The following is a 23,740-nucleotide window of genomic DNA, read 5'->3' as shown; positions in this document are numbered from 1 at the left end:
ACTTGCTCTTCCTCATAGTGTCACCCCATCCATCAAGCTGCTGCAGCTTGCCTCAGCAGAAACCAAGAGGAATTTACAGAATCATAGTCCCGCCTGATGCAAGACCATCTTTAATATGCTACATCACTTCCTTGACAGACAATGGAAGCTGAGGGGAGCATTTCAGAAGAATTATTGAGGAAAATTATTCTCACACTGTTCATTGGAACTGAAATTATCATCAGGCTTAGCAGGATTGGTTTTGGCTCCAGGCTAAAAGAGGCTAACTGGCAGATTCCTCATCAGGCATCTGTTGGGGTTGGTAAACATGCTTTCAAGTTACCAAAGTCCTTTGACAGAAAAGGACTAAAACCGAAAGGAGTACTGGTATGTCTTCAACCCTGACAAGGAACCAACTTGTCTAATATACCATTAAAATGATGACTAAAACATGTGGAGTTTGTTTCAATACTAAAACATGTGCATTACCTGATAGTCCATCCAGATAGTGAGTCGTTATGCTTACTTTTACCAACAGCACATAGCTGTATATTAAACTAATACAAATCTACAAAGAGCCACATTCCACAAAATTGTGCTGAGGCTTTCTTTAACAGCTGCTCTTAACAGAGAAAAATCTCTAAAGGAGAAACGATCAGGTGGAAAAAGAAGGCGTATGGTATGTAAAAGGTGACTCATTTACCCTTGTCCTTTCAGTCATGTGAATCATTAAGTATGATTAAGCACCTACGTTTATCAGCCTGATATGGGAAAGGATGAAGATAAGCAAAGCCACTTTTTTTTTGCAGTTATGACCAAAAACACCCCACACTATTCAGTTTTTCTAAAGTGTTAAAATATAAACCTGAAAAGCGACATCAATAGGTCGTTTTCTGCTCTCCAAGTTGTCTTCACTATAAACTGTTTGTACCACCATTGAGATAAAATACTGACAATAAAAGCTCCTCATTCAAGGCAGCAACAGAGCTTGTGGTCCATCTTGTTATGATTTGTCTGCAAGTCCATGCAGGTAAAAATAGACTGGACATGGGTTTGAAAAAGTGATAGGCCAATACAAATTTGTGCAAAATTGTAACGTGGATGAAAATGACATGGTTTTTGATTTTTTTATTTAAGAGATGAAATTCCAACAATGTGGTGTGCATTTTTATTTAGAAATTCTAAGACAATATTTTGTTGATCTCTCTTTTGCTGTATTTACATCAATAAGACTTTAGGGCCATCTTTACCCACATGTGTTTGGGGTGATGTGGAGGGCTAGTGTTTCTTCACATACAGTCTTTTTAGGTGTACACCAAAATGTCTGACCACACTACCTTCTTCCAAAGGTCTTTTGTCTATCCTACATGCAAAACTGGACTTCTCATAGCATCCTTTTACAACAGTGTTTTTCATCTCGAGTTACAATTTCTTCTTTCCAGCTTCTTTGTATGAAACAATCTTTGCCAAACTTGTCAATTTACCTGGACGGCCACATCTCAGTGGGTTGTTAGATGTCCTATAATCTTTCCATTTTTAGACTATGCATCGCCTGACATCTCCAGATGTCCAACAGTTAGCATACTGTTTTAAACTTCTCTACAAGTTTCTACCCAACATGTCGGTTTCCCATTGCGCTTTATGATGCTGTTTCTTTACTAATGTTCTGAGATGAAATTACTCAGGATTAGGGAACTATAAAAACAATTACTTGTACTGGATTTTCATAATGGTGTAGCATATGAAATCCTAATAAAATACATTGTACTTTGGGTTCATAATATGTATTTAATAATATAATATGTATTTATGTAGGAAAATACTTTTGAAAGGCACAATATCTCATGTGAGTTCCTGGGGCTAAGAGAAACCATGAATGTGGTGCACGTTTGGAAAAAGTTCTGAATTATTCTCAAACACCCAGTGGTCAAGCTCTACCATCTGCAGAAGACATGACAAATAAAAGGGGACGCGTCGATTTATGCCTAGAAAAAGGCCTCATCGAGCAACTTATATTTACCCACCAGCTTTCCTTAAAGGTTGTGTTTGTCTGCAGCAGATCCAACAGTGCACACAGAACAATGGCCAGGACATAGTATTTAAAGAAACAGACACCATCCATTATCCTCTTACCGTACCTTTGAGCTGCGGCAGTGGGGACAGCTCGATCGGAGCGCTCTGAGTACGAAACTGAGAGGAGCCTTGGGATTTTCTCTGCTTCTGCGCCTTCCTCATAGACTTCCTCGTAAACCCGTCCACTTTCTCGGATGCAGAGACGGCGGACATTTTGATGCACAAACTCACGAAGGTAGAAGGCGAGCTACTGTAAATCAGATGATTGAGGTTCTCCGCTTCCCTCTTTCTCACATCAGCGTCAAATTCTGGAGCCAACTGTCCGAGCTGGGGCTCGTATTATTCCGTGTGATCCAACATGGTCATGCCTACATGTCGGTTAGACGGAGTCCTTAAAGTGCATCTTTGAAGAGCTTCTACTATGAGATGCGAAACAGTGCTTTACACCCCCCCCAAAAAAATCTAAACTAAGACGAAAACGCCGCGCGCCCCAAAGTTAACCACTTAAAAAAGACAGATTGACGTCTAAATATCTAACCGTTCATGCTCATCTGTCGTGCCTGCAAACGGTCTACCTGTTGCATAACGTAGGTAAGGCATTATCATTAAAAGTTGCCTGGATAACAATCCTGACTGCAGCCGAGCAGCACAGCTATGCTCGCAGCTAACGCATCCAGCTAGCTTGCCAAATTCAACTGATGACAATGCGGCGCTACAACAATACGCTCCAACGTTGGCAAGGAAAAAGTTACGAAAAATCCTCGTCCCTTCGAATTCACTTAGTTCTCCGTTCAACGGCAACTCCGCGACTTCTTCAAGCACCGGTTGTAGCTGTAGTTCCGTTGAGTATCTCGTGAAAACAACTATCCACGGGCGACGAAGTTGAAATGTGCTTCCTTAGCAGCTGGAGGTTAGCTGTGACTGCGCAAGAGAGACTTTGACGGAGGCTATTTCCACGCAATATATAATGCCACAGTCTCGTTTCCACGGCCTCTAAAAAGACCGAGAAGAAATTACTGGATGCCGAGCGTAGAAGGCAGCCATAAACGCTCCCAGGCGTTCCGTCGCTCTTCGTCTCTGCGTTCTACTAGAGAAGCGCTGACGGGTGAAACGTCATCGATTGACGTTACTTCCAGCCAATCACGGGCGCGTATTTTAAAAACTTGAAACTTTTTAAACCAATCACATCGCACTGAAAGCGGGTCAATTACATGTGAAATGTAAAAACAAAGACGACTGACGTTGTTCAGTTGAATGTGATCTGACAGGCAGCTGTAGTAGTCGGGTAAAATTACAAAACAGAAAGTATTCTGCCCAGCCCAAAAATATGTACAACAACCTTCACACAAGAGTGGAGTATTTTAAGACTAGTTATGAAGTGAACTAAATGTTCTTACCCTTTCAAATTCTTCAGGACCCCTATTTTGCGTTCTCTGAACACAAAACTGCTCTCATTTGTAAAAATGCTTCTTTTAAAGACAGCCATAGAAATAATATGTATTAATATGTTTTTTGGGGTTTTTTTTTTTTACAATGCTGATCAAATTCAAGCTTCAGCACGCAAAATATCAAATTTTTCACTTTTATAATCACATGAATCAGTCTTATATGATAATACTGTTTTTCAGAAGGCATTTTTTTAACACCATTTGAACCTGCAAGTTCAAATGGTGTGGATTTTAAGGATTATGTAAAATTGGCTTCTCTTTGATGATCTCACCATTGTCCCATCATGTTTCAGTTTGAGCCTCAGTGATTCCAGGTTGTTCTTTAACATCTTAAAGTATTTTTACCATGAATTATGCCTAAAAATCCAATGAATGGTAGGAAACCAACCAATTCCAGGGAGAAAAGCCATTGAAGTTGTACCATCATGCCACCTAAAAATGAAAAACTCAAATGCATTATTAAAACAAATGACACCCAAACGCATAATGTCAACCTCTAATTGGAACAACAAGCAACATACCACACAGATTGAAAACTGTTTTAAATTTAATAAAACTTGAATACTGAAATGTGCATCAGTGAAACATAAACCAGAAAAAAAAAACGTTTTTTGATTATTTTGTACATATATACATCTGTTCATAAATGGAACAAAAACATGCTGAATAAAGTTTTACATTGTATAAGACACACAGGCATGAATAACCTCAAAGATCGAAAAGAGCTGATTGAACAGATTTCAGATCATGAGGTCCATATGATAAAGAACATATGTCAATCAAAATTCAACTTTTCTTATAAAAAAGAAACAACACGTCTAGTAAAAATATTTAGCAAAATGAACAACAAATCCATTGAAAAAGTTTTTAAACAAATCAAATTAGCACTTTAAGTAGCAGCTTGTGCATCTCTTGAGATTATTACAATTGAATACACTGGCAGATTTACCAAAATGCTCATTTATTTCTCAGATGATGAGATATTTTCAGGCAGCAGATTTCTGTCTCAGTGGTACCAGTGTGTCAGCACATTCCAAAATTACTGCCAGAAACAAATAATCAGTTATAAAAAAAAAAAAAATTATGTTTGGCTGACATTTGTGCAACCAGATAATAATTTGTGGCACATTTGTGGCTCAAACAGATCATTCCTGAGGCCCTTTTGCAAAATATGTGGAGATTTTCTTGATTTTTGGTGACCGAAGAATCTGGAAAACAAAATTAAACAGGATAAGTTGAACACATAGTAAACACATAAAACATAAAAAAAATATCTGTCCGACATATTAAAAAGATAAAAAACTTAAACAAAGATAGAAAACAAATTGTAAATTAAATCACTCCTAAAAGATGTGTAAATAACAGGGCAGATTTTTGTAGAGATGCACCAATCCACCCAACTGATAAGGTTTTAATATTCATCAACTTTTTTACTCATCAAAAACGTTGATGAAGTTCCAACTTTTTTTCCCCAAAGACTATAGCACAAAAAAGAGACTTAAAAATACACTCAATAGCAGTTTGTGATCTAAATAAAGGAATTGTACATGCATTTGAAATTTTGAAACAAAAGCTTCAAAATTACAAGAATTTTTAAGAATTTTCATTCTCTGGCTTACGAGAGAAAGAAAACCCCAAATTAAACGTCGCAAAAATTTGAATACTACATAACATAAATAAAAACAGGATATTTTAAAAAGAAATGTTAAGACTTCTGATAGGTATTTGCATTTTTATGCACTTAATACTTGATTGGGGGTACTTTTGCATGAATCACTGCATCAATGCGATTATTGTGCGACCCCATGAATTTCCAATATTCATCCTTTTCACAATATTCTCATTTTCTGTGACACATTTGTAAGCCATGGTCATCAATATTACAAGAAATAATGACTTGAAATATTTCACTTCAAGTGTAATGAATTAATATAATATACGAGTTTCACTTCCCAAAATGAGTTACAAGAAATACTAATCTTTTGAGATATACTTGTACCTATTAACCTTGTTAACAGAACAATGCATTAAATAGTTAAGGGAAATTCTAAAGGAAGAACAGCTACATTGTTACCATCTATTGGTGCATCTCTCACTTTTACAGCTGAACAAGACTTCCTCTCATGGTTTACTTCAACAAAGCCACCAAACTTCAACAAACCATGACAGGAAGCTAAGAAAAAAGAAAAAAAATCTGAAGGCAGAGCAAGAGTTTGAGTTTACGTCCAGACTTGGGATCTCTTTACTTACTGTTGAGGTTGGTGTCTTCTCCTCTTGTTTCTTATGTGCACTAGGACCACCTTGACTTTTTTTCATTTTTTGACCCATTTCTGACAACCAGTTTCCTGCTCTAGGAAACAAGTTCTCCTTCCCAGCCTGCCTGGAGGTAACTGGTTCGCTGTCGTCTGCGTGACAGTCTCTCTCTACTGCACTCTCCTGAGCGAGGCAGTGTACATCAGACAGGACGTGGCTCCTTTTAGATGCAGGGTTGAGTTCTGAAACACACTCGCATTGTGCTGCGTCCACGCAGCTGCAAGGTGAACTTTCACCCGTTTCCAATCTGCGTTTGGCCAGTCGCTGTGTGGGAGAGGCGCCACTCGCTGGGCTCAGAGGACACGGCCTCAGCACTTGGTGTGGTGGAGTAGTGGGGTTGACCCGACTCTGAGATCCATGGATCGGGGATAACCACTGCTGGATAGAAGATGTTCTGTGCTGAGCGGGAAGTGGGACAAAGCTGCTCGGTGATGTGGTGCTGGAAGGTAGTGGCAGGGCGGCTCTGTTAGGGGCACAGGCAGCGAGCTGCGGCGAGGCGAGGCCGCCGAGACTTGGCGTCTTCTGGGTATTCACAGGGGACGTTGCAGCTCTGGCTAAAGGCACTGAACAAGGGAAAAAAGTCCTGTTTATATCAGTCAGTAGGATCAGCAACAGTTATTTATGATGGAGAGTTTATATAAACACTGCAAAAACACAAAACCTTACCAAGTACTTTGCCTAGTTTCTAGTGTAAACTTCTTAGTACACTTTGAAAGAAAACTAACTTGTAAGTGACTCTTCAGCAAGATATAAAAGGTTCTTTTAAGTCAATAATGCCTCAATGTTCATTAAAAAGTACTAGTTCCACTGGCAGATTATTTCACTTATAGGGCTGCAACTAATGATTATTTTTGTAGTCGATTATTCTGTCAATTATTTTGATGATTAATCAGATTTTTAAAATGACACATCCTTCCAATTTTTTATGTAACCACTTAAGCTTTTTTTATACAATAATAGAGAGACAATAAAAGATGCAAATAAATGATTCAATTCCTTTTTCAAAGAAGAAAATAAACATTGTACTGCCTAAAATACAAAAACAATGTACACTTGATTGTAAAGAAGAATGTATTTTTGTATAATTTTGGCTTAATTATTGCGCTACATATGTGATTCTTTCAGCAAATGGTCTGTTTTAAAGTTTCCGATTAATCGATTACTAAATTAGTTGATTATTTAAGGAGTGTTTGTATCATGATTAAATTCTGTTCATCATTTTATTCCAGTGGATTTGTTTTTTCTAAAATCAATATTAAGGACTTATTGACTTAAGAGAAGCTCCTCTGTCTTGCTGAAACATTACTTGTAAATTAGCTTTGTCTAATTTCAAGTATTCAAAGATATTTGCACTAGAAACTGGACAAAATATACTTGGTATGAATTTGTGATTTTGCATTGAAGGCTTAGGTAGCGTTTCCACATTGTGATTCTGCCTCCATCATGTTTAACTATGAAACTGGAGTAAAAGATCTCATCAAGGCAATTTCTTACACTGCATTTTATTTAGAGTTAACATGCATGGATACTTGATTTGTCAAGACGCATGGAAGCCGTCTACTTCATAAATATACTCTAATTTGTGTTGGTTTATTACATAAAATCCCAATAAAACACATAAACATTAGCAGTTTAATGAGTGTAAAAATCTTTTCCAAAGGAGATGTAAGCAGCTGCTTATCTCGTTTTTCCCTTGGTTGTTGCTCTGTACGAGTTAATGAAAGTTAGACTGATCAATAATAACAAAATCAAAAAGAACTAGTGAAGAGTACTAACTTGTGGGAGATTTGGGACGTGCCCAGCCTATGAGGTTGGCTTCACCCACTAGTGACTGTGCGCCATCCGTTTCCCGACGAAGCCTCCAGACCCGTATGGTGTGGTCGTCAGAGCAGGAAGCAATCTGCCGACAGAGCAGCGGGGTGTAAAAATAGGGTCGGAAAGAAGCAAGCAAAAAACACAAAAAGGAAGACAGTTCAAATTCGCTGACTCACTTTAGTGAAATCTGTTGGACACCACACGACAGAGGTCACTTCCTCACTGTGTCCATGGAGCATCACGGGAGGATGTTGAGGATCAGAGATCTGGAGTATTAAAAGAAGTTAAAAAAAACATTATTGCTAGGAGAGGATGGATAATAAAATATAACTATGTCTAGGTAACGTAATTAGAGACTGCACCTTCCAAATATAGGTGTAATTGTCACTGGATCCACTGGCCAAGAACTGGTCATCAGGGCTGATCGTGGACTTGATATAGAACGAGGAGTTCTGGTGTCCACTGAAAACGGCCACTGTGGGGGAAGACAGATGTAATTTAAAAGATCACCACACAGCTCTTCAATGTAGTAAATTGTAGGGTTGAAACAATTAATCAGATTAATCGATTATTTAAATAATTGTCAACGAATTTAGTAATCGATTAATAAGCTGGAATATACTGACTAAATAAAAAGTCATCTAATGAAAGATCAACTTTCTCAGAGCAATAATTAAGCCATAACTATGGAAAAATTCATGCATTTTGCCTTTAACATAAAAAAATCTTTCTGTGATTATATTCTACCCAGAACTCATTGAGTTTAGCTTCACCTGATTCCAAATCTGTAAAAAACATTATCTCCTATAAAGCAGCTTCTGCTCTTGAATTATGAATCTGTTAATGCAGAAATGAGCGAATTAATGTACAAATAATCAAACGCACACTAAAGGAATGCAATGTTATTTTAGTTTAGGCAGTAAAATGTTAACTTTCTTATTTAAAAAAAGGAATCAAATATTTTTTCATTTGAATCTTTTTATGTTTAAAACAAATAGTTAAATAAAAATATCTGAAGGTAACGTTATCCTCTGCAAACATTCCAAGATTAAACATGTGTTTAATCACATGGGACTTCATGTCTGCTTTGAAAAAAAATGGTGGTGACAGTATCATGCTGTGGAGGGACGCTGGTCAAAGTTGATGAAGACGTAGATAGAGCTAAATACAAGCAAATTCTGGAAGAAAACAAGTAAAAGGCGACAAAAAACTTGAGAATGGCCTGAAAGTTAACCTTGCGTAACTCAGCAATCCTGCAGTTGAAGGGTCATAACATAAGGATGAATCCAAATGCATGCCACACTTTTCAGATCCTTAATAAAACCATTAGAAAATGATGTATCCCATTTCTTTCCAGTTCAGTTATTTGACTCTCTTTGTTGCCCTGCATAACACACATACGTTTCTGGGAAACCACGAGGGGTGTGACTACTTTCAACAGTCACTAAAATTACAACTAAAGACTTTCATCTTTCACATGAAGCTATTTATTTCCCATTAGAGGTCAGCTGCAGAGCTCTAGCCCCATCTAGTGATGCATTGGGTGTATCTGGAAAACGTCTCGATTTACCTGGATTCGTCTTTATTCCACAGACATTGAACATGTAAATGTTGTCATCTGTGCAGTTACACATGATGTTGGACCTGGTAGAGTCCAGAACAAGTCCAGAGTAGCCTGCAATGTATCAAACAAATAATTCAGATCATTTAGTGACGTGTGGCACCTTTCAGGTGTGCATACGTCACAGGACTGACCCAGTCTCATCCGAGTGGAAGAACCAGCATATGGATAGCTCTGCATAGGCACAGGGTCATGATGGTAAGCTGTGTAGTTCTTCCTCAAATCCCACATCTTTATAACACTATAAAATAAAAAATAAAATGTGACCTTCCAGGATCTGCAGTGTGCTTTTACACAGTTTACACAGATTATGAGAAATGCTTTTTTTTTTTTTTACCCGTCAACAGCACCCGAGGAGATGAGTGTGTGCTGATCCCGAAATAACACCACTGTAACACTTTGCTTGGTATCCTGCATAACAAAAAAAAAACAAAAAACGATAATATAAGTCGCCTAGTCAAGACCACAGTTCAAGAATGATACAAATTGACCCATTAGCACAAGTAGTTAATACAGATGGACACTTAATGGGTTTTTTTACCAACAAATTCAAATTTTCTAGAAATGGAAAGTGGATGGATACTTTCCATCGGTGGATACAACGCCGAATATTTTCTTTAATTATTCACTATTTAGGAAATTTAGAAAACTGTATGCCTCTCTCTTGCAAGAGGTATTTGTGCAAGACCTCTCTTTTTCTGATGTATCCATATGATTTAAAGATCCCATCTCTTCACCAATCAGAGCACTTTGTTAATTTATTACAAATATTCCATCTTTAGTTCATTTCAAATAAAACAAACAAAAAAGTACAATAAATTTACTTTTGCATTTTTAATAATAAGAGAAAACACCAAAGTTTTGTGCTTCCAACTTTTTGTTTTTAGTCCCCAATGATAACTCTGATCAAAAATAACCAATTTTTCACTCTCTTAGAGAAGCACGTAAACTCACCACGCTCGGAGCCATGCCACGCATGCTGATCCTTTTTTTCTTCACTTTAGATGAGGGATTTGTCTCAGATTTGTTATGAGCGCCACTGATCTGTTTCACCTGCTTGTAAAAACCATCTGTAGGACAGAACATCAGATGTGAAAACGGAGTGTTAGTAAGATTTTTCTTTATGCCTTTGCTTAAGAGACCAATGAAGCAGCAAAATTGCAATAAACCCTTCAAAGTTACTGATAGCTCACCTTTTTGGCTGCACCTGATATCCCAGACCATAATATTTCCATCTCTGCCCCCAGTGCAGAAAACAGCTGTTTGAAAAAAAACATCAGTAACATGAATGAACTAGATGTCTGATGACGACGAGAGCCAATCCACGTCTTGACTTTTTTCCTTGTTTTTAACCCATTAACCACATCCATAAAAGGAGAAAGAAAAAAAATTATCTTGTAGTTAGAAATCTAAGAGGAAATTGAAATTTTAGTGAGAAATTCAATAACAATTCAGAATACCTTTCTCTCCTGGTGCAAATGCAACAGACTTGAGGCTGCAGAGGTGGCCTTTAAAGCCTCCCAGCAGTTCCCCAGACTTCACATCCCACAGTCTGGCCATCTGGTCCCCTGCAGCAGTCACCTAAAGATGCCAGAAGTGATCAAAGTATATTCAGCACTTGTGGAAATCTTGTTAAGAAATTAGGGAGGAGCTTCCACCTACCAGCTGAGGTTCCCTCGGCACCCACGCAATGTCAAAGACGGCGTTCTCGTGAGCCAGCCATTCTGTAAAAGTTCACACCAAGTCAATTAATGACATCTCCCAATTCAGAGGTGCCCAAAGTACGGCCCAACAACCATATGTGCCCACAACTACAATTTAAAAAAACAAAAGACACAAGTTTGCCAGCACAGGCGATTGATGCACCTGGAGACTTTTTTATTTTTAATCAGTGCAAAATTATTAGAAACAAATTAAAATCTTCTTACAATAGAAAGCATTCATCTTTTATTAACCACCCTTTTTGCATTCTCTTTAATTTAATAGTGAACAGGAACATATCTATTTCCAAACTTTACTCAAAAGCAAACTTTGATGCATACAAATCTCCCAAATCTGCTTTTAATTAACCGATTAACCATGACTAAATACACTAAGTATGACTCAAATTCTTTCCTTATAGCTGAAACTTTTACTTTTCTTTTTTTTCAAACAAGCACCCCAAAAATGTGCAAACTGAACGCCTTACTTTCAATGAGACAGACATGCAAAATTCCTTTCATTTTTGAGTATGCAATGATTTACACAACTCATTCTTATAGAACTACTTAATTTGTTTTTGTATGCTTAGTTTATTGTTGAGCAGGTTAAAAAAAAAGGTTGCAATATAATTTTCTTAAAAATTATACTTTGTTTGGTTCTTAAGTAATTTTGACCCATGTGACAAAGAGTTTGGACACCAATGTCTTAATTATTGCTAGCACAGCTCTTAAAAGTACCTTTAAGAAGAGGGTTTTCACGACTTTCTGTGTTATAGATCCTAACAATGCCTTCTTCGTTAGCTGCTGCGAGGACGTTGGGCATGTTTCCGGCTACAAATCAACAAGAATCACAGGTTACATGGATGGCCACTCTTCCTGAACCTTTGTCCGTTTAATTTTCAGTGCATATTGCATTCAAAGAAGATTACCAGTGGAGAAAGCCAGCCCAAATGGCGGCACTGTGTCTCCTGTGTTGCCGTAGGAGATGTGCTCGTCATGCCGGATGCACTGGTAGCTTTCCAGCAGCGAGCCCAAAGGGATCTTGGAACACGGATCTGCAGGGAAGGCTGAAGGAATTCATGCAAGGTCAGAAGAAGGAAGAGGAAGTTGTTATTTTGTCACAGGAAACATAAACCTTTCATACCCTTTAAAGTTTTCCACATTTTGTCAAATTACAATCGCAAACCTTATTACAGCTTTTTGCTTTTGAATGTGATTGACCAAAGTAGAGGAGAATTGTGAACCAAGTCCCCTTCACAAGTAGAAAACAAAAACAAATGTGAAAAAATAGTGGTCAGTTGAGATCACAAGTTAGGTTTTTAGCTTATATGCAAAATATTAGATATCACTCATCATAAAATCATAGTGGTGGCACTATCATGCTGCGGGGACAACATAAACATACACCATGAGTTACAGTGGACTGGCATACATCAAATCTTATGAGAGTTAGAAAGGCCCAGTCAAAGTCCAACTGAGAATCTGTGACAAGACATAAAATGTTAATGTCAAAGGCTAACAGTTACATTTTCATTCCACTTTGAGGCCTGTCATATAAAAAAGTGCTAGAATGCAGTAAATTATAGTTTTAAAAGCATTTTTAGTACATACTTATGAGTTTTCCATACATAGACTACATGTAATTTATGGATGGACGGCGAACAAATGTGTAAGAAGTATTAGGCTGGAAAATTTTTGCAGTAAAACTTTAGCACAAACTAGTACGCATAAAACGAAACTACTATGGCAATATTACAACAGATAAAAAAAGACATTGCAGAGACGCAGTAAAGCAAAATGAAATACAAAAATATCAGTACAAAGGTTATTTTAAAATGTAACATAAATCTACCTGTTCTTATTGTGATGCAGATCATAGCTGCATTAGCGATTAGATAGCCTACAGTACGGGTAAAACCCATGCTTAGCATAGCATATTGATACACCTCCCCTCAGACAGAACATACTGTGTCTCACCGTTCTGCCTCCGTCTCCCCACTCCTCTGTCAACAATAGAGTGGAAAAACATCCCCGTGCTCCAGCGGCAGGCGAACTGTTACACACGCCAATAATTTTGTCCGATCGTTAGCTGGTGGTCTCTTCCCCCCTTCTTGTTGCTACCTGGTATGGGTTTTTTTTCCCGCGAACAGAACGTTCGATTAAAAGGACCGAATTTCGCGCGAAACGCCGCTTTGTGCGCTGCTATTGGTGCGTCAGACAGCGATTCCGCTTCCGTTTCCGCAACAGCTGCTGCCCCTTCAACGTAAGTGGACAGGGTGGGCAACTCCAGGCCTCGAGGGCCGGTCTCCTGCAACTTTTAGATGCATCTCTACTTCAACACACCTGAGTCAAATAATGAGGTCATTAGCAGGACTCTGGAGAACTTGACTGCACTTAGGAGGTGATTCCGCTATTGGATTCAAGTGTGTTGGACCAGGGAGACATCTAAGAGTTGCAGGACACCGGCCCTCCAGGACCAGGATTGCCCACCCCTGAATGCACCCAAATCCTGCTCTAAATGTGAAGATGGATACTTTTTGAAAGATTCCCACGTTATGTGCCCGCAAATAAAATTAAAGTAGCATGCTGAATGTCTCATATCTCAGCCTTTGTTATGGAGCCGATGACAACGAGAAGTATTTAGTGAGAAAAACGGTCGGTTTAATAGAATTTGGTGGACCAGCAAGAGTTTCTTATTCTCCTTGAATGTGCTACCAATGGGTTATATTATTATAATAGTACAATATATATTTCTGAAATGAAAGTGAAACATGTTTTCAAAAAATAATGCAGCGTAGATGACCAGAAACATGGATCTTTAGAAAGCAATGCGTAAGCTTAGTTTCGACATTTTATTTCGAAAAGGCCAATTTCAGACCGGATGTAATGTCATAGTTGCCGTTGACATTCTGAACAGTAAGATGCTAACTCTACCTGTTTATGATAACCCCATTTATTTAAAAGTTTAATTTAAAAAACAGAAATGTCGCTTTCAATGGCTCGGTCGTTCCTGTCTGAAGCGTGTTATGGGGAGCAGGAGCTGGACGCTAACTCCGCTCTCATGGAGCTGGATAAAGGTGCGTTAGCTAGCTATGCTAACAATGTAGCATAGCGTCTCATTGATTGTGTTCTGGTTCTGTTTTGTGTTTGATTCGTGTGTTATTCGTATTATACAAGCTCCAGGAGGGGTCAATGCTTTACCTTAACCGGAAAACTTGTGTTTAATTTCAGGGTTGCGGTCGGGGAAGCTCGGAGAGCAGTGTGAAGCTGTGGTGTTGTTCCCCAAACTCTTCCAAAAGTACCCCTTCCCCATCCTCATCAACTCCGCCTTCCTGAAACTAGCAGACATTTTTAGACTCGGGTATGACAGCTTTAATATTAAAAATGAATATTAATTACTTACTATTTAATTACTATTAAATTGAGTAAATTAAATAGTAATTAATAAGAGGACGAAACACCTTAAAAATAAATGTTCGACCTGATTTTTACCTGCTAATAAAAGTAATTTTTCCTACGGTAATTGGTTGCTGCACCAGAGCATGTTGTTTGTGTTTCTCGGATGTATTAAAAGATATTAAAGTTTATATGTTGGAATGTTGCATTAGATGGAAAAAATGGGTGAGAATAATTTTACTGTGAACAAGTACAATCTGCTGTCTCTCTTTCCAGCAACAACTTTCTGCGTTTGTGTGTACTGAAAGTGACACAGCAGAGTGAAAAGCATTTGGAGAAGATTCTCAATGTGGATGAATTTGTTAAGAGGGTGTTTTCAGTCATACATAGCAACGACCCCGTGGCCAGAGCCATTACTCTGAGGTAAGCTGGATGCCACAGAATAAATCATTTTTAACTACAGCTAGGTTTGAAAGAGTCCATTCATTGTTTTATTTCTGCAGGATGCTTGGCAGTTTGGCCTCCATCATCCCAGAGAGAAAAAACGCCCACCACAGTATCCGACAAAGCTTGGACTCTCACGACAACGTGGAAGTGGAGGCTGCTATCTTTGCTGCTGCAAGTTTCTCTGCACAGTCGAAGTAAGAAAAATTCTTGTTAGAACTCCGCTGTATTATGTAAAAAAAATATGTACTTGCTTTCTGGTTTAAATTTTGAACTTTACTGTTTTTAATTTTTAGGGACTTTGCTGCTGGGATTTGTAACAAAGTGAGCGAAATGATTCAAGGTAGAATATGATTCCTAATTTAACCCTATTAATTCTTTACTAAGAAACATATTGATGTTTAATTTTGTCTTTTATTTGTCTCTTCCGAGGAAGATGTAAATACTTCGAATAATTGATAAAATAGCTTTTTTTTTGTCATTTTTGGAAAATCAGGGTTGTTTTTTCACCAACATGCTCCTTGAAATTGATTTCAGGTGAATTTTATGAGGGGATCCTAGACTAATATATATTTTTTTCAAATTAAAAGAATAAAGTCGTAATACTACAAGAATACAGACATGGTAACACAAGAATGAACTGATAATAATAGGAGAATAAAGTAGTAATTTTATGAGAACCCAACTCAAAAATAACAAAAAACTGAAATGAGGAATGTTGAGCATTTTGTGAAGTTATATTTTGTTATAATTTTTAGAGAAAAGGAAATACTTCATCTTTTAACACTTCAGCATCAAATTATTATCAGTAGAAGGTCTTTGAGTTTATTTCAAAGAAAGAAGCACACAAACCGAGCTGGTCACATCAGTCCTTGATAACTTTTAAAAATTATAAGACGTTCTTCTGGTAAAATTGCATCTTTTCTGTCCTAATATTTTGACTATATTCTTGTAATTAAACAAAAAAAACAATAGAATTGTATTCTGTCATACAATTCATAGAAGGGATGGTTGAGGGGGGAAAAAACACTTTTGTAAATATTTTCTGTCATTTGTCATTTCTGTTTCAGAAAAAAAAACGAGGAAAAAAACCCACTTAAAATCCAATCTGGTAGAAAAAAATCTGAGAATTTATTTTTAACACATATTGCCCAGGCCTAATTTTGAGTCACCACCATAGCACATAAATGAAATCAAGATACAGGCTTTGATGAGGCAAAAACTTCCCTTTTTACATTTTTAAAATTTTTTTGTAAATTGTCACGTCTGTATAAGACACAAACTATCACAGGGTGTGCTAATGTTTTTCCCAGTAGTGTATTATTTGGTGTTCAGGGTGGATGTCTAGTGTCTAAATGACTTTTTTTCCCCATTTTGAACCCGACTACGGCGGCAGGTTTGGACACGCCTGTGGATCTGAAGCTGAAGCTGATCCCCATGCTGCAGCACATGCATCACGACGCCAGCCTGGCGTCCAGCAGCAGAGAGCTCCTGCAGCACCTGGTGAACTCCTACCCCTCCACCCCTATGGTCATTGTCTCACTGCACACCTTCACACAGCTGGCTGCCTTCTCGCTCATCGATATCCCCAAACAGGTATATCCACAGAGAAAGCACAGGTTTATAGTGATACATTGTGTTTGATAAAAGTTCTGTGAAATAATAAAGTTTGCTGTGCTTTTTATCTCTTCAGTTGCAGCTTCTCCTTCAGTACCTGAGAGACGATCCTAGGAAAGCTGTAAAGAGACTTGCGATAAACGACTTAAAGCTGCTGGCTAAAAAAGCTCCTCACCTTTGGATCAGAGAAAACACTCAAGTAAAAACATTGCCAGTCACTGCATACTTTCTATTGTTTTCAACTTTAAAATGTAACCATTTTAATCCTTTCAGACTCTGTGTGAGTGTGCTTTGACCATCCCTTACAACAGTTTGAAGCTGGGAATGTTGGCTGTCCTCTCAACCCTCTCTGGGACAATAGCCATCAAGCAGTACTTCAGCACTGCAGCAAGTAAGTAAATAAACTGTTATTAAACTTAGACATATTTCTAAAAAATGAAAAACAGGAACCTCTTAGGTTGCTGAATAGAAGACTAAAAGAACAGAGATGTTCATAAAGACGTATTGCTCTTAAAAGAATGTTAAAACTTCACTTCATGAAGTGCTTTAACTCATAAAGTTAAAGCAGTGACTGGTTCCAATCTCTGGACTGTTTCTAATTCCTGTTCGGGAATCTCTCTGCCATCTTTATTGCTGTACTAATTGGTTCCACTTAATGACCAGCAGCACCCTCTAATGGCCAAACAACAACACTAAAATTTTGATCATTAATCGACAAGTAATTTTAAGTCGATTAATTCTTTGCATCCCTAAAATAAACTTTAAAATATATGTGTGTAGTCGTAAAACTGTAATGGCGTAACACTTTCTCCTCAGCCAGCTCATCCATCCCTCCTCGACTCACTGACCTGGTTAAACTGGCGCAAGAATGTTGTTACCACAGCAACCTGTCAGTGGCGGCTCATGGGGTTGTGGTGCTTTCCAGCATTGCCATTTCCTGTCCGGAAAAAGGTTGGTTTCTCTGGACAATGGCCTATTTGAGGTTCTTCCTCCAGCACAGATTCCCCTCAGTGGTTTTATGAGAGAGTTTCTTTCATTTTGTGTTTTTGTGGGTTTTTCTTCCTCAGATATCGTACAGCTGGAGCAGGACACGGTGTTGGGAGTGGAGTCTCTGCTGATGTTGTGCAGTCAGGACAGCAGCCCCAGTGGACAGGCCACTCTCAAAGTAAGACAGTAATGTAAACACAACAAAAAATAAAGAAGTTATATATGCTGTAGCACTCAAAACTGTTAACTTCATTCCCTCACACTTTTTCTAACCTTATGAATGAATGAAGTCATTTTTGAATTTTCTTTTTACGGTTTTATATTTGAATTTTGAAAAGAAATTGTGTGATTATGGGAAACAAACTTCAACAAATGATGCCAGTCAATGAAATTAGTTTTTTTAGTTTCTGGAACTCCTCTGTGAAGCCCACTCTGTTAACTAGCAACCGAAGCTGAGCTCCAGCATGTTTGGTCAGCTGGTTTTACTGCTGTACAATAACTACTGGAAAAGACAAATGTTTTGGTGTTGGCTTAAACCACTTGCTGCATTCTTGTTGTTTGTGCAGGAGGCTTCACTTCTGCTTTTCAAACATGTACGATTGTATAATTGCTAATTTGTTTGCATCCATTTTGTCGAGCGTAAACGTAGAGTTGGGGGAACATGGCCAGCAGTAGTTTATTTGGATTTTACCTCTTCAAGGAAATATAATAGATCACCTTTAAGTCTACTTCGTGTTGTCAGACAGGTTCTATTTAAATAGGTTCTAGACTCGGAGCCTACCAGAGATTTTTGCCCTCTTAAACAGCTGTTTTGTTTACACCACAGACGGCGCTCACCTCGCTCGTTAAGCTGCTGAAAAATCGGCCTCACCTCAGCCAACCGGCTGTGGAGTTCTTGCTCGGCCAGCTCCACTTATCCTGCGACTCATCCCGCGTCCTCATGTGCCATGCCCTGGCGGCCATCGCCACCCATCTGCCCGTGCTGGGAGATGGCATGCTGGGAGATCTTGTTGATCTCTACCGGGTGGCCAGTCACTCCTCCACCGGCGAGCAGCAGGAGCTTCTGGTGAGAAACGCTGCACACATCAGCGTCCTCTCCTGCTGCTTAGAGTTGCATTTAATGACCTTTGATCACTGTAGGTTTCCTTGGCGACTGTGATTTTTGTCGCCAGCCAATCGTCTCTGTCATCTGAAGTGAAGACTGTCATCAAGCAGCAGCTGGAGAACGTTGCAAATGGCTGGACGGTGTATCGCATTGCACGGCAAGCCTCCCGCATGGTCAGTAACTTTAATTATGAAGATGACATCACAACGAAATAAGAGAATAAACGGCTTGCTGTTGATCTGCAGGGCTGTCATGAGTTCTCTAGTGAGCTTTACCAGTGTCTCCGGACCCGTGTGGCGTCGGAGCATTTCTACTTCTGGCTGAACAGCCTGAAGGAGTTCTCCCAGGCAGAGCAGTTCTTGAGTCACGTGGAGGAGGGCGACTACAGTGGCGCCATGAGCGCCATCGCAGAGGCCCTGCGCTCCTACCAAAAGGGCATCGCCTCCCTCACGGTGAGCTGGGGGAAAGAAAAAGTCACTGAAACTTAATTTAGACTGTAACGAGACCTCCGTATGTATTACCGTTTTTATAAGATGTGATTAATCGCTCTGCCTGCAGGCCGCCAGCACTCCGTTGAGCCCGCTCACATTCCAGTGTGAGTTCATTAAGCTGCGCATCGACACTCTGCAGGCCCTGTCGCAGCTCATTTGCACCTGCAACAGCCTGAAAACCAGCCCTCCGCCGGCCATCGCCACGACGATCGCTCTCACATCAGGAAATGACGTCCAGCGCTGTGGCCGCATCTCAATGCAGGTAAACACTTAGCAGCTTAGGTTTTATTAATGCTTAGAAGAATTTTAAAGATTCAATAAGACACATGGTACCTTGAAATTTGTGGTTGTTAAGTGATGAAATGTGGAACACGGTCAGGGAGTTTGAATCCTTTTGCAAGGCGCAGTATAAATATTTATAAATGCGTGTGTCAGCTTGCTGGACCAAACTATAGTAGCAGAAACCCAATCATTATAGTCCAGTCATACTTAATATCATCTCTCTTGTATTCTGTTATATCCACATCAGTTATGATTCCAGGGTCTATTTGTTATACCACACCGGTCACTGATATGAAGAATTTGTGCATCAGAGTGGAATAAATCTGATGTGTTTAATCATGCTGTTACACTTTTCTTCCAGATGAAGGTCTGCATGGATGAGTTCAGAGGTCTTGCTGCCCGCTACGCTGATCTGCACCAGTCGTTATTTGATGCAGATTATGCTACCCTTCGCAACGTGGAGCTGTATCCTTAAACATCCATCAGTCCTGTCAGACTATAACCGCCCTGACTCCCCTGCTGTCATGTCTTGGTCCTTAACTGTTTGTTCAGACAACAGCAGAGCTGCTTGCTGGTCTCACATGTAATCGAAGCCTTGATACTGGACCCACAGGCAGCCAGGTTGGAATCTCTGATGTAGCGGTTATTCTTCCATAAAGCCTGAGAAAATGATACAATTTATGTTTTCAAATCATTTTGGTCTGGAACATCAAAAGCAGTCATCATGTGAATCATTTTCATATCTATGTTGCTCTATTAATGTTTAAATATTTTATTTTAGTGTGAAATGACAACTTTGTATCTAATTTGAAGTTCGTTTAGAATATATAAAACCTTTACATAGGCAAATGTAGGGCTGGGAATAACAATTGTTTTATTAATTGATTATTCGGACGATTAATCAGTTAATTGGATTTTTTTTAAATTCCACATTCTGCAGATTTTTTATTTAACCACTTAATCCTAGCCAAATGTATACATACATGTGGACCGTTCAAACTTTGTTAAACATTCTTGAGCAACTTGCAGTGAAACTACATGCTCATCCACGTAATTCATATTAATTTGAACATAATTTTGACTGAAGTTCTCACTGATAAATTACTCTTACTCATAAATTTCCAGATTGGTCAATGTAGAGACATTTCCTGGATGTTAATCACCAGATCATTGTCGGGATCAGTTTCCTGTTGGAACACCCAGTCCTACCCTGTATTATTTTTATATCTGCAGATTTGAGCTGAAGTTGAAGGATTTGCAGGTAGTCATTTGTCTTCATTATTCCATCCACTTTTTGTAATGTCACTTGTACTGCTGGTAGCAGAAAAGCCCTACACCATGATGCTCAGGAGTCTGTGATGCTGTTGGTTTTCAAAGCCCTTTATCGACTCTGCCAAATATTTTCTTTGGTGGCAAAAAGCTACATCTTTTTCTCCAGTTTTGATTGCGCTTCAACGTATTTGTTTTGGTATAAAAGGTTCTTATGAATTAGAGAAGATCGACAAATAAAATGTGTAACTTTTACACCTTGTGTTTTTTTTTTTATCCGTTGTTCAAGTTGTATCTGTTGAAGTTGTAGTAAAAGCACAAATTGTAAAACTGTAGATGCAAGCAACAGCAGCTTTTAGCAGCTGACCGTATAGAAACCAATATGTGGCTCACGTTTTTAACATTCCCACGTTGTCGGTGTGATTTAGTTTTCAGGAGCACGGCACATCGGGTTCTGTTCAGACCGAGAGCGAATATGAGCGACGGATGATGTCGGTGTTTAACCATGTGCTTGTAGAGGTAGAGGGACTCTCCAAGAAACACCCTCCTGTTTCACACCTGGTGAGACTACATCTATGATCACAGAGTTTCAAAGAAATTTGCAGTTTTACTGCAAGATTCAAGACATTTGTGCTTGTGATTTGCTGTAGTGCAATTGGGGGTTTATAAAAAGAAAAATCTTCCAAAAATACTTTGGAAGGTGTATTTCAGGGGTGGGCAATCCTGGTCCTCGAGGGCCGGTGTCCTGCAACTCTTAGATGTCTCCCTGGTCCAACACACTTGAATCCAATAGCTGAATCACCTCCTAAGTGCAGTCAAGTTCCCCAGAGTCCTGCTAAGGACCTCATTATTTGACTCAGGTGTGTTGAAGTAGAGATGCATCTAAAAGTTGCAGGAGACCGGCCCTCGAGGCCTGGAGTTGCCCACCCCTGGTGTATTTGTATATAGTCTTTTAAAAATAGCTTAAAGGACTAAAAACTCTGAACGTAAGAGTGAATTGTGTTTGTTTTCCAGCATACCAACTGCCTCTGTGATGCTGTCATAGCCTTGCTGAAGGTTCCGCTGTCTTTCCAAAGATATTTCTTCCAAAAGCTCCAGTCAACCAGCATCAAGGTAAATTGCTTTACAGTCACAAGTACTGAAACCAAGCCAACAACACAATGACTTGGTGTTTGTTTGCAAATAAAGATTCCACGTGATTGAAATTTTTGCTAAAAAAACAAACTTGCTTTGAATAGTAATTGAGGATTGATAATACTTGTGCATATAAACAAATGGCACCAATCCACAGCAAATTTCATTGGAAGTCACTTTTTTTTTTGCATCTTTTTATAATTATGATGGATTTATTTCACTCAATTCTGTCTAGATTTGAGTGAAATAAATTCAGGTAATCCACACACCAAATTTTTTTCTTCTCTTCATGACTCGTTGACTTATGCGACTTATAGTCTGTAAAATACTGTAGTTATTTTTGTTTCAAAGCCTTCCAAAGGTTGGTGTACATTATGCAGCTATTATCCAGTTACCATAAATGTGGGGCTAGAACTTAACTTAAACAAGTTAAATTCCTAACTTGGTTTTAGCTAAGGATTGTAGTTTTGTAAGAGCAGTGATTTCTAAGAAACAGCAACTTACACTGTGAAACTTAAACCTTTCTGTTTGTCAGAAAAAAATGTAAAAAAACAACAGTTTTTCTTGTCTTTATAGCTTAAAAATAGGTAATTTCTTACGTTTTGCATTTTCCAGCTTGCTCTCTCTCCGTCACCACGAACTCCAAGTGAGCCAATCCCAGTTCAGAACAGTCAGCAGCTGACTCTGAAGGTGGAGGGAGTGGTACAACATGGTTCCACACCAGGACTCTTCAGGAAGATCCAGTCTGTTTGCCTCAATGTCACATCAGTTCTACAGAGCAAGACAGGGCCTGACTACAAAGTATGATATTTTTTCCCCCCCGCCTAACCATTCTACTTTCCACAATTAATTATGCTATCATTTAACAGGTTTTACTGTTTTGACTAATTCTTTTATCATCACCCTGGTTCTTTTTATTTCAGATACCACTTGACAGTAAAACAAATGAGATCGAGCAGCGGGTAGAACCTCACAACGACTACTTCAGCACCCAGTTCCTGCTAAACTTCTCCATCCTGGGCACCCACGTGGTCACTGTGGAGGCGTCTGTGGTGGACGAGAGCGGCATCGAGTGGAAGACGGGGCCGAAGACGATGGTATCCGTCAAGTCCATGGAGGATCCCTACTCCCAGCAGCTCCGCCACCAGTTGCAGCAGAGTGGAACGCAGCCTGCCCCACAGAGGAGCTCATACATTCGCTTTTAGTCAATTGCTTTATTTTTCTGCTTTTGTTTTGTTTTTACAATTTGAGCTTGTTCACTTTTTTGTCTTGTAGAAAATAAATGTTTTTTGTTTGTTTTTTTTTTAAACTCTGGTGATTAAAAGACTTTTATTTGAATTATTCAAGCATTTATAAAGTAGCAGTTTTTGGACTCAAAAGATGCTAAAGACTTGATGTTAAATGTATTAGTATTAATTGTGTCAATATAATGTGTTAAACGTCCTTGGTTTAATCTTTTCCACATTATGTAATACTGGGCAAACCCACCAGGTGGCACAATATGCACATTACAGAATATTTCCAGTTGGCGAGGGCACGTGAAATACATTTTAGAGAGTGACGTTTATGTCACAAATTTATATATTTATATATTGTTTATATATATATATATACATACATACATACACTGCATTAACGTAATTGATATGATTAACTTGTATTAATACTGTGAGTCGGAGTTATTTAGGGATTGACAAATTTCAGTTCAGAATCGGAAGATCCAATTTATCTTTATTTTCTTATTTATTTATGTATAGATGTACATATGAAGTCAAGCCATCAATTTTTGACAGCAGGGAGTCTGCGCAGTCAAAGACTAGCGTCAAACAAGCATCAACATGAAGTCACCCTGAATAAAAATTTGACTTCCGGTCAGATTTTTCACAATTAAAGTGCAATTTTAGGTCGTAGTTGAACAGTGAAAAGTCGTTTTACCAAATAGTATTTACAGTTTAGGTTTAACAGAAACCTTGATAAACCTCTGATAGTTGTTGAAATAATTTACAAGCATGCTGATAAATCTATTTATTTATTTCTTCCTAAGTTCTTTTAGATTGCTTAAAAAA

At 38.7% G+C, this 23,740-nt stretch overlaps 3 protein-coding genes across 3 annotated transcripts in view; 1 reads left to right on the top strand and 2 right to left on the bottom strand.

The window, feature by feature from the left end:
• ppp2r5a (protein phosphatase 2, regulatory subunit B', alpha isoform) overlaps window positions 1-3,152 on the bottom strand; it is a 37,662-nt gene extending 34,510 nt beyond the window's left edge. Inside the window, exon 1 of the mRNA XM_032584721.1 lies at window positions 2,118-3,152. Within this exon, the coding sequence (XP_032440612.1) occupies window positions 2,118-2,265 (148 nt within the window). The 5' untranslated portion in view covers window positions 2,266-3,152. The remainder of the gene's footprint in view (window positions 1-2,117) is intronic.
• An 877-nt stretch (window positions 3,153-4,029) lies between these two features.
• On the bottom strand, window positions 4,030-13,122 carry dtl (denticleless E3 ubiquitin protein ligase homolog (Drosophila)). Its single transcript, XM_032584501.1, has 15 exons — window positions 12,927-13,122; window positions 11,879-12,016; window positions 11,688-11,780; window positions 10,912-10,973; window positions 10,710-10,830; window positions 10,443-10,508; window positions 10,204-10,319; window positions 9,587-9,660; window positions 9,384-9,490; window positions 9,199-9,303; window positions 7,991-8,103; window positions 7,805-7,894; window positions 7,590-7,713; window positions 5,751-6,376; window positions 4,030-4,708 (listed from the first exon to the last, which is right to left on the bottom strand). The coding sequence occupies exons 1-15, from the start codon at window positions 12,976-12,978 to the stop codon at window positions 4,646-4,648; spliced, it is 1,950 nt and encodes a 649-aa protein (XP_032440392.1). The 5' UTR covers window positions 12,979-13,122; the 3' UTR covers window positions 4,030-4,645.
• A 701-nt stretch (window positions 13,123-13,823) lies between these two features.
• ints7 (integrator complex subunit 7) lies at window positions 13,824-22,977 on the top strand. Its single transcript, XM_032586148.1, has 20 exons — window positions 13,824-14,026; window positions 14,181-14,310; window positions 14,622-14,768; window positions 14,849-14,986; window positions 15,086-15,132; window positions 16,186-16,385; window positions 16,483-16,605; window positions 16,680-16,797; window positions 17,223-17,357; window positions 17,474-17,571; window positions 18,220-18,459; window positions 18,534-18,671; window positions 18,744-18,950; window positions 19,057-19,251; window positions 19,633-19,736; window positions 19,824-19,892; window positions 20,969-21,101; window positions 21,555-21,653; window positions 22,290-22,475; window positions 22,598-22,977. Exons 1-20 carry the CDS (start codon window positions 13,933-13,935, stop codon window positions 22,877-22,879), a joined length of 2,883 nt encoding a protein of 960 aa, XP_032442039.1. The 5' UTR covers window positions 13,824-13,932; the 3' UTR covers window positions 22,880-22,977.
• The last annotated feature ends 763 nt before the right edge of the window (window positions 22,978-23,740 follow it).

Source organism: Xiphophorus hellerii, chromosome 15, assembly GCF_003331165.1.
Source record: "Xiphophorus hellerii strain 12219 chromosome 15, Xiphophorus_hellerii-4.1, whole genome shotgun sequence".
Lineage (NCBI taxonomy): Eukaryota > Metazoa > Chordata > Actinopteri > Cyprinodontiformes > Poeciliidae > Xiphophorus > Xiphophorus hellerii.
The sequence above is the reverse complement of the archived record's forward strand: the minus strand, read 5'-3'. Positions and strand labels throughout refer to the sequence as shown.